The 10845-nt window shown below is 54.2% G+C and overlaps 1 protein-coding gene across 1 annotated transcript; it reads left to right on the forward strand.

Annotated features, from left to right (window-relative positions):
* Nucleotides 1-3286: 3286 nt before the first annotated feature.
* Nucleotides 3287-10845, forward strand: RFLNB (refilin B). The gene is made up of 3 exons (XM_055331469.1): nt 3287-3603; nt 6234-6343; nt 9050-10845. Exons 1-3 carry the CDS (start codon nt 3397-3399, stop codon nt 9378-9380), a joined length of 648 nt encoding a protein of 215 aa, XP_055187444.1. The 5' UTR covers nt 3287-3396; the 3' UTR covers nt 9381-10845.

The following is a 10845-nucleotide window of genomic DNA, read 5'->3' on the forward strand; positions in this document are numbered from 1 at the left end:
ATCTTAATCCTGAAATACTTATGGAAATAAATAAAGGTGTGTGTGTGTGTGTGTGTGTGTGTGTGTGTGTGTGTGTGTGTGTGTTTAGGAGCATTTTGCTTGATATGGAGGCATATGAAGGGAAGGGAGGACTGAATTCAATAGTAAGGCAAATCCACAGCATCAGGAATTCCAGAACACCAGGACCCAAGTGGCTGGGACAACAAGGTGCCACGGGGCATGGGGTGCAAGCCAGCATGCTGGAGCCAGCCGTGTTTTTAATCCACTGTCTGGCTGGGTTTACTGAAGACAAACTGTTCCAAAACAATAAGCAGTGGCAGTGTGGGGAGGGGTCCTGCCCTGTTCTCATCTGACTCCACTCGATTCAGGCATCAGCTTCATTTAGTGCAGAAAAAGGGAAAATGCAGTACTGGCATCATTGTTAGGCATCTTTTGTTCCTCAGACCCTGCTGAGAAAGACCTCAGGCCAGAAGCCAAGTCCTATGAGGACATCAGTCTCTGTGATCCAGGCAGGGGGACCATGGCCCTGGTGTGCTCTGAAAGGACAGCTTTGAGAAGTGGCTCCTCTGAAGCAGGCTCTGTGGTGTTGTTTTGTGTAGCTCACCCCGGATTTCTAGGTGTGCCCCAGCTACTCCTCAAAAGAAGGCCTGTCTTCAAAGCTGGGACAGAAGTGAGTAAAAGTGGGATCCATTGTCCCTCCCCAGCTCTAGTTAAAGTTTTTTTTTTTTTTAAGATTTTATTTATTTATTCATGAGAGACACAGAGAGAGAGAGAGAGGCAGAGACACAGGCAGAGGGAGAAGCAGGTTCCATGCAGGGAGCCCGATGGGGGACTTGATTCTGGGACTCCAGGATCACGCCCTAGGGGCAAAGGCAGGCTCTAAACCACTGAGCCCCCCAGGGATCCCCCTAGTTAAAGATTTTTAAAGAAGCATCATTTGGAAAGCAATCTGGAATAAGATGTAGGACAACGATGAGCATAGGCAACAGGGCTCTTCCAAAGTACTACTGTAGATTTACAGTATGAACTCACTGCTCAGAGCCCAGCAAATACAGCTGACTTCTAGGCTGAGCTGCACAGCTCCCTTGTGGTGACAAAGGAAGTCCCCCTGCCCTCCCACCCAGAAGGACACATGGACAAGTAGAAGTTGGGTAATTTCTGTTGGAAGAACTCCTCTGCTCATCTCCACCAGAAATGCCATGAGTTGACGGAGAGGTGGCTCAGGCAGGATGTCCCCCACTTTCTTCTTGGTCCTCGTATGGCTTCCAGTCAGCTCGGATTTATCTTCGAGCTCTTCAAAGACAGTCTGACAAGAGGTTACAAACCTGGGGTCCCCCCTCATTTTTGGCTTTTGATTGGCTGGGAGCCAGGGGAGGATCCCAGTTTGGTGCGGCTTATTGGGAAAGGGGGCACCTGTTTCAGAGGAATCTTATGAGACCGTGGTCTCTAACTGTGCCTCTCTGTCAGTGTGCAGAGCTGGGGTTAGGTTCCTCTTCAAGCCTCTGCAGTTTCTTCTGTGTGTGTATCAAGGCCAGTTTCCTCTGTGGGGAAGGAAGCATGGGGGGCCATTAGCTTCAGGAACTCCTTGGCAGTTGTCCTGGGCAAGGCCTAAGGATGTCCTCTGGGTTCAGAAAGCCCTGCCTAATCTCTACCTGAAGGGTTCTTAGGATCTACCTGGGAATGCTGGGGGGTGGGGTGGTGGTGGTGGTGAATTCCCCCCAGGGAGCCGAGTCCTCCCACTGCCAACAGACCACCCTTTTCACAACCCCAAGAAGCACTGCCATTCCTCCCATGATGCCCCATATCGAAAGCAGCCTGGGATGTGCAGATGGTGGGATCAGCATGGGTAGGAAGGTGTAGCCATATACTTGGCCCAACCTCTAAGGCCCACTGCTTACAGTACATCCTTGCACTAACCACTGATGCTGTTGATTTTATAATCTATTCCCACAAGCCTTAAATAAACAAGCAACTTCCCAGTACACAGGCATGTGCCAGGTTTTATTTTCCAGTGAAGGCAGTTTGCACCAGCTATGTGACTCGGACCAAGTCAAGTTCCTTTTCTGTTACTTCAAAATGATGAAGAAGGTAGGAGGGCTGAACTTTGCCAGGAGACCTGTAACATCTACCTACTCTAAATTCTGACTTTAACAGGTCCCAAGCAAGACAAGCAGCCTTTGTTTTTGCCAGGATGTAGACTAGGCTGCCATTGTGGGGCATGCACAGAGCCTCCGTCTCATCCAGCCAGGGCACAACTCCTATCCGGCTAAACACCCATCAGAAACTCCTGGAAGATGGTGGCTGGTGGGGGTGAGAGCTTCCAATACTTCCAATACAGGGAGGTCTCCATGAGCAAAAGTACTAGGTTTGAGGGTAGCCCAGTTCTGTTCTGCAGCTGACAGGTACTGAACCGAGTTCCCACGGAGACAGGGCCTGTCTGTCCAACTAAAGAAGGCAGCAACCCCCCAGTGTGGTTCTTAGAAAGGAACTCCCATGAATGAAAAACTATGGCCCCCCACCAGGGAGCGCCTGGCCCATTAGACAGCCCACGGGCAGCCTCCTGAGCTTGTCCCTGTAGTTGGAGGTCCCACTCTGCAGAATTTCCCTGTCTGGGGTGGTCACAGCGTGGGAGCAGAGCGGCCGGACCAGGGAGTGCTGCGTCCCCTCTCCCCGCCCCCTGGAGTCCCCGAGGATACTCCGAGTAGGTCCTCCTTTCCTCTCGGCAGCAACGAAAGCCGGGGACGCTCTGAGAGCCCCCTCTGCTGAGCCAAGAAGCGGTCGGAGCCATACGGCGCGCGTTAACTATTAATAATTTCCAGTTGTTTGCTCGCTGGGTTCGGCCGGCTCCCCAGGCCTCCTCAGGCCGAGGCTCAGCTCGGGCTGCCGGGGCCGCACTGGCGCCCGCCGGGCTCTGCGGAGCCGGGGCCAGGGGACAAGGCGCCGCCCGGAGCGTGGGGCGAGCAGGATCCCGCGGGCACCTGTAGCAGGGCGCAGGGCGCAGGGCGCAGGGCGCAGGGCGGCGGGGCCGGGGCGCGCGACCTTCCGCAGAGGAGCCGCCCCAGCGCGCGGGGACCCGCAGCTCCGCGCCGCCAGGGCGGGCGGGCGGGGCGGGCAGGGTGGCGGCGCCGAGCGCAGTGCGGGCGCGCAGGAAGGGAGCGCAGCGGCCCCTGGCGCCGGGCCTCGCCGCTCGACCAGTGCGGGTGGGTCCCGGCGGGCGGGTCCCGGCGGGCGGGGCGGAGGGCGGAGGGCGGGGCCCGGAGCGCTGCGGCCCGCGAGACCCCGACGGCAGGCGGCAGCCGGCAGCCGGCAGGGAGGGCGGCGGGGCGGGCAGCGGCCCCAGCCCGCGTGTGCGCCCCTCGCGCCCCCGGTCCCGGCGGCCCCCGGCGCGCCCCCGCCATGGTGGGCCGGCTGAGCCTGCAGGATGTGCCCGAGCTCGTGGACACGAAGAAGAAGGGCGACGGCGTCCTGGACAGTCCGGATTCGGGGCTGCCCCCCAGCCCCAGCCCCAGCCACTGGGGGCTCGCGGCGGCCGGGGGAGGCGGGGAGCACTCGGCGGCCCCCGGGACGCTGGAGCCCGACGCGGCGGCGAGCCCCGCGGCCCCGGTGAGTGGCCCCGCTCGGGCCCCTTCCCTCCCCCCCCCCCCCCCGCAGCCGGCTCCCCGGGGACCACCGCGGCTGCGGGCGCCGCCACCTTCGCGTCGGGACGGCTTGGCCACCGCGGGGCGCCCGGGGCGGGGGCGCGGCGAGAGCCTGGCCAGCTGGAGGCGGCGGCTGGAAAGTTGTCATCGCCTGGGAGGCGCGGGAGCCCGGGGAGGCGAGCCGCCGCCTCCTCCCCTTGGGGTGGCGGCCCCCGCGGCTGCCAGGCTGCGGCGCGGCCACACTCCCGCGGGGCCGGCCACAGCGAGGGGAGGCGCAGCCTTCTGCGGCTGCGGGCCTGGCGCCCGGGCTGTGCCCCCAGCGGTGGCGCCTCCCAAGGAAGGACCTGCCCCTCGTGGCCGGTCTTGGGGAGAAGGGTGTGTGTGCTTCAGCTCCCTGATCCCGACAGCAGGTGGGGCCTGCCTGTGGGCACCAGGTTGGAGGTGTGGAGGGGGACCTTACCGCGTGAGCCTCCCGCCTCCCGGTGGCCCCCCTTGTCCTGTCACCTAGCCCGTGTGTGGCGCTTGGTGGGTGAGAGGGCTTTAGCTGAGTGGAACCTTTCAAAAAGGAATCCTTTTATGTTACTTCAAAATTTTTATTTAAAGGAAAAACGCCTCGTCTTTTCTGCCCCTAGGAACCGCTCAGGTGGGGGCGTTTATTGCCTTTACCTAGAGCTCAGGGGAAGCCACATCCTGTCTACAGCCAAGGTTCAAAGTGGGGCTCTCAGGCCCCTTTGCTCCCCCTTGGGGATGGCTATTTCCAGCCCTCTCCCCTGGGGTGAAGTAGTGGGTGGCAGCTGCTGTTCCTTTAAGACCCGGGCCCTTTGATGGGCGTGGAAGTCTCGACCCACTGGCCCCGGCTGAGGCTCGGGGTCTTTTCTCTTTGGAAGGCGGCACTTGCTTCAACTTGGCCTTCAGAACCCTTGCTGCCTGGCCCTGCTAGCCTCGGGCGCCCTGACCACAGGCAGGTTCTTAGTCGGTGCCTCCTATCCTCTCCTCTCCCTGGCATGCCTCCCCCACCCCCAGCCCATTCCCTCCCACAGCTGCCGTTTTGACCTATCAGAGCCCTGCTGGCCCTTCAAGCCCAACTCGTAGCCTCCTCTGGGAAGACTTCCTTGATGCTTCCCAGAGCCATGCTCAAATCCATGGCTGGGTCCCCCTTCCCTGCCGGCACTTGTTCCTGTGTCTGTTGTAATTCCCAGGTGCCTGTCCCATCCCCACCCTGCACCTGGGCCAAGGTGTGTGCTCAGGGAGTGTCTGTTGGGTGGCCGGGATGAGGAAGCCAACAAGAGAACCAAGTGCTTGTGTGGATTCCTGGCTTTAGTGTGTGTTGGAGACTTGTCCACCTCCCCTCTTGCCACCACCTCGCAGCCACCAGGACAGCCCGAAGGTGCTCCCTAGGTGGAAGGTGTGGTAGCCAGGGGGCTGGGGGCAGAGCAGGGCCCACCACCACTACTTGGGGGCTGCTTCCAAAAGCTCTCCAGCAGCCAGTGCCCACACCTTCCCCCCTCCCCCTCTTCTACTGACCTCACTTGCCAGCCACAGCCCCTCCCCTATCCAGGTTCAGGAGCCCTAGGAGGCCCCTCTGCACCTCCCTCCCCTCCCCTGGTCCCCTTTGACTTTGGTATTTCCACCCTAGGCCCTCACTTGGTGCTCTGTCCTGGTAGCAGGGTGAGAGTCTTGGAGCCTACCTTCTAGGACTGTCTGCTTCCTTCTCCATCCTGGAAGGTGTGGGGGCGGGGCTGCCATTCCACATCCTGGCCCCGCAGTGGCTCCTTCTCTCGAATGAGGCCAAGAAAATGACCCATCACCGGGAAACCCAGGAACCCAAAGGGCTGCTCCCCGTTGAACACTTAACACAGATGCCCGATGCCAGCCACGTCGGGTGAAAGCGAGCACCCATGTCTTGGACAGCCCTGGCCTTCGCTCAGGCTGCTCAACGAATTAGAAAGTGTGGAGCTTTGTCGGGGCCAGAAGCCAGTTAACGTCTAGGGACACTGCTCTGTCTCCTTTGCTGAACAGGGGCAGGGGGTGAGGAAGACTTTCTTGGTGTTCAGCCTCCCAGTGAGTTTGTGGATGGATCTTCCACGTTGGTAGAGTGTTAATCCTGTGGTCCTGGAGGCAGAGGAGGCACGGGGGAAGTTGGCCCGAGCCTTCCGTGTGAAAAGATTTCTGAAAGAATTTTGTTTTTGGCTTTTCAAAAGTGTTGCCGAGACAGTGATAGGGTTGAGGGTTCTGGTGAGTGAAGCCCCCGTTCACTGAGGTCTTCTCACTACCTTGTCGTGGGATGGTGCCACGGCCCCAGGGTCTTGCCAAGGTCACGATGCTGAGCTCCTTAGCCTTTCACAGACCTCAGGGAAGGAAGGGAGCATCCCGTTGGTGTACAGATAAGGTCACAGGGCAGGTGATGTGACCCAGACCTCTTGGCTCTCCATCCAGAGCTCTCGCCATGCTGTGGGGCGGCCCTTCTCTGGCATCATTTCCAGGAAGAGGACACAAATCCCAGTGGGGCCTGTCAGCTGGAAGCTCAGAGCCAGGACCTCTTTGAGGGATGCGTCAGACTGGCCTGTGGTCTAACTGCCTTCTCCATCCTCACAGAATCCAGCACCTCTCTCCAGCCCACTGGCCTTTGCCTGCTCACCCAGGCTGTGCCCTCTGTCCTTTGGTGAAGGAGTGGAGTTTGATCCCTTACCGCCAACGGAAGTAAGGTAAATATAGCAGGCACAGATTTGACTGGAGCTTTCCATTTTTCATTTTTTATTGCAGAAATTAATGCTTATTACTTTTTTATTTTTTTATTTTGAAAAGATTTTCTTTATTTATTCATGAGAAACACAGAGAGAGAGGCAGAGACATAGGCAGAGGGATAAGCAGGCTCCATGCAGGGAGCCCAATGCGGAACTACCTCTCAGGACCCCAGAATCATGACCTGAGCCAAAGGCAGACACTCAATCACTGAGCCACCCAAGTGCCCAATGCTTGTTTTTTTTTTTTTTTAATGAGTTAATCATAAAAGTGTGCCAAAGACTATTCATAGTGTGTTGGATACTATTTTTGGATTTCTTTGTGTATTCTAACTTATTACATACATAGATATACCTGTTGAAATACAAACAAGGTCATGTAAAGTCTGGTGACTTGCTTTTTGCACTTTTTGCTTTTGGACATCATGACCATCAGACATTCACAGTTTTGTAACAAAATAATTACTCTTTCCAGAAACTGGTCCCCCATCGCCCCTACCCCTGCTTCAAGGCACTATAGCCTTGTCCTATATTACAGTTTCATACCATTCTTCCTTTGGGAATTTATCTCCTCCAGGATTACCTGGGGGCTGAGGATCCACTGAGAGCCTCTGTTAAAGATCTGTCTCTTCAGGAAAAAGAATTTCACTTTTGGTAGCTGCTGGTTTTTTTTTTTTTTTTTTTTTTTCTGGAGTTTCAGCTCCCTTAACACAAAGGGCCCTTTGATGGGGAACAAAGGAGGCTCACCAGTTTGGAGGTGAGGGGTTTAGTCTTTTATTCCTGCAGAGCTTGTATTTTGAACAAAATGAGGACATGACTTCATGACATTAGTTTCCACCAGCCTTCTTACCTTTTTGCTTAAGGAGAACAGACGACGTTTCCATCATCCAACCAACCCGCTGAAAAGAATGCTAATTCTTACTCCCTGACCAGTGGGTAGGGGCTGGGGGAGGCAGTGCTGTGTGATACACATACATATTTCAGGATCCATGAAGTTATAATAGTCAATTTATTTTAGCAATAGTAAATTTTAAAAATAAGCAAATGCTTTATTTACATTAAAAATTATATTACATTAAAAATTACATTACATAGAAAATAACACTTGGGCCACCTGGGTAGCTCAGTAATTGAGTGTCTGCCTTTGGCTCAGATTGTGATCCTGGGGTCTTGGGATCGAGTCCCACATTGGGCTCCCTGCAGGGAGCCTGCTTTTCCCTCTGCCTATGTCTCTGCCTCTCTCTCTTTGTCTCTCATGAATAAATAAATAAAATCTTTCAAAAAAAATTAAAAATTACCAAAACTACATTACAGAAAAAATTAGCTCCCAAATTACCAAAGGACTCAAAAAAAAAAAAAAAGTAGCTGCTGGGGAACATAGATGCTAATTTATTTTAAGAAATCAAGATGGTTTAGCACCACCTGCAGCCCGGTTTAGCGCCGCCTGCAGCCCAGGGCGTGATCCTGGAGACTCTGGATAGATTCCCACGTCAGGCTCTCTGATGCCTGCTTCTTCCTCTGCCTGTGTCTCTGCCTCTCTCTCTCTCTCTCTCTCTCTCTCTCTCTCGTAAATAAATTTAAAAAAAAGAAAAGAAATCAAGATGGTCATTGGCTTTGATTGATAAGGTAAGGTCACAGTCTCTGGTTTGAGGGGTCTCTAAACCAAAGGCCAAAGGGGACCAAATACTAGTACTTGGTATCACTTAACTCTCAGAAGTCCTGGGTTCTGTCATCCTCTCATTAAAGAGCTGATGGTGATGGGCTGGCTCAGTTAGTAGAGTGTGCGACTCTTGATCTCAGGGCTGTGAATTCAAGCCCCATGTTGGGCAGAAAGCTTATGTTAAAAAAAAAAAAAAAAGCAAGCAAGCAACCTGATTGTAATGTCAGGGGACAGAGAAAATAAAGCATTCACCCCTAGTGAGGCAGTAGAAACCGCCTTGTTCTACCACTGACTTATACCACTTGCTGTGAGTTAATACCCTGCTCGGTTATTTCTGGGCACCTTTCACAGAAAGAGAACACAAGGCTTGGAGAAGTAATCTGAGCAGGCTCCCCTAGCTTTAAACACACAAAGACAACCAGGGGCTGCTGCCTGCCAGGAGAAACAGTACGTGTGGGGTAAACTTGGGGATCTTGCACACCTGCACATATATCCCAGCTCTGCTGCTCACTGCCACTGTGACCTTGACTTCTGCACCTCCATTTCCTCTCCCAGGGCGGTCAATTCAGTTAAATTAGATCCTGGAAGTAAAGTGCTTAGAACAGTACCACCCAGTAGGCGCTTCATCTTTGCTGCTTCTTTTTTTTCTTTTAATATTTTATTTATTCATGATAGTCACACACACACACACACACACACACACAGAGAGAGAGAGAGAGAGAGAGAGAGAGAGGCAGAGACATAGAGAGAGGGAGAAGCAGGCTCCATGCAGGGAGCCCGACGTGGGATTCCATCCCGGGTCTCCAGGATCGCACCCTGGGTCAAAGGCAGGCGCTAAACCGCTGTGCCACCCAGGGATCCCATCTTTGCTGCTTCTGACTAGAGTAGCCTCATCTCAAAGTTTGCACCCCACCTGCCCCCCTCCCCAGGATCAAGATCACAGTAGGGACTCCTGTGCCCCAAGCTCAGGAGAACAGCTTCGTGCTGCCTTCTTTCTGTCTCCTGCCCAGGTACACTTCATCGGTCAAGTATGACTCGGAGCGGCACTTCATTGATGATGTCCACCTGCCCCTGGGCCTGGCAGTGGCCTCCTGTAGTTACACTGTCACCTGCCTCCCCAACTGCACCTGGCGCAACTACAAGGCAGAGGTGCACTTCAAGCCCTGCCACAAGCCCACCCGCTTCCTCAGCACCACCATCGTCTACCCCAAGTACCCCAAGACCGTCTACACGACCACCCTGGATTACAACTGCCGCAAGACGCTGAGGAGGTTCCTGTCCAGCGTGGAGCTCGAAGCCACAGAGCTCCCAGGCAGCGATGGCCTCCCAGATGAGTGCTGACGTGAGCCTGTGTGGGGTTGGACCAGCTCTTCTGCTGCCCTCCATGGCCTTCGTGCCCCAGAGGAGTCTGACCTAGCCATACCTCTAAGCCTGGCCTGGGGAAGGAGAAAATGTCATGGCATCTTACAATCATTGAGACGATTTGGTTTTTTAAAACGTTCAAATTATTTTCAAAATATTTCCAGTTTGCTGCTGTGCAGCTTCCCCCAAAGTCTCAATTCGATGAGCAAATAGAAAGCCAACTGGAGCAAAAGAAAAATGGGTCCAGTTTGAAATAGGGAGGGAAGAGAGAGCTCTTGTTTCATTGCTCAGTCAGCCTGTTAGCCCGAGGAAGAGTGTGGAGAAAGTGTCCGGGATGGAAAAAGTGAGTTTTAAGAACTTTCAGCCCAGGATGTCTTCACTGACAGCGGTGCTGGTTCTGTGAGCTGACATCCAGATGGGTCCCATCTGTGGAGAGCTGAGTTCCATTCCCTAGTTTATTCCCATTTCCATTTGTACTTCCTATGTCACCAAAACTCTTGGGATTCTCCAAACCCTTTTTGTATCAAAAAACCCCAAACCACAATATAAAATAAAGATGCCTCTTTAAAAAAGAAAGGATGAAAAGGTTCATCCTGTTCTCACCTCTCTTCAGGGGAGTCAGGTCCACCAGGGGCCAGTTTGACAGCAATGGCTCCAGTTCTGGTTCCTTTGCCTGGTTGGCTCCGAGTGTGGGCTCTGGCAAAGGCGCTTTGAACCCTTGGCATCTGGTAATGTCTCCACAGGCTTGTGTAACTCTCCTGAGATGTATTTTGGAGTTTCCAAATACTTGCCTATTTTTCTCATAAGGCAAAATGTAGCGGAGAGAAACAGCATTTTGAGAGAATGCTTAGGGAAACCACTTTTGGGAACTCCCCGAGGGGGCTTCACTCCCAGTGGGAAGGGCCGGCCACCCAGGACTGCATGGCCTCTGAGAGAGGCAGATGGAGATGTTTCTGGTGATCTGTTTCATCTGGATGAGTCTCCTCTCCAGGGACCCTGGATCAACTTCGATGGTGCCAACACCGCAGAGGAATCCTGCCCCTGACTTTAGTCTAAGCCCAAAGGCAGAACACGGCCCCGCCCGTCCCTCCAGGTGAAAGAAAGGCTCGAGATTGCTGTCAGGAGTCCAACTCCCACACCTGGGCGCTGTTGTGATGACGCACATTTCTTGTAAGTGCTTACTGTAATGGCAGTGACAATCAGGGCGTGAGGTGCAAATGGACGACACTTTGTGAGTTCAGCTGAGTCGGCCTCAGAAGTAGAAAGGGGGGCGCCTGGGGGGCTCACCGGCTGAGCGGCTGCCTTTGGCTCAGGACATGATCCCAGGGTCCAGGATTAAGTCCTGCATTGGGCTCCCTGCATGGAGCCTGTGTCTCCCTCTGCCTGTGCCTCTCTCTGTGTCTCTCATGAATAAAGAAATAAAATCTTTAAAAAAAAAAAAAAA

Source organism: Nyctereutes procyonoides, unplaced genomic scaffold (assembly GCF_905146905.1).
Source record: "Nyctereutes procyonoides isolate TBG_1078 unplaced genomic scaffold, NYPRO_anot_genome, whole genome shotgun sequence".
NCBI classification, from domain to species: Eukaryota; Metazoa; Chordata; class Mammalia; order Carnivora; family Canidae; genus Nyctereutes; species Nyctereutes procyonoides.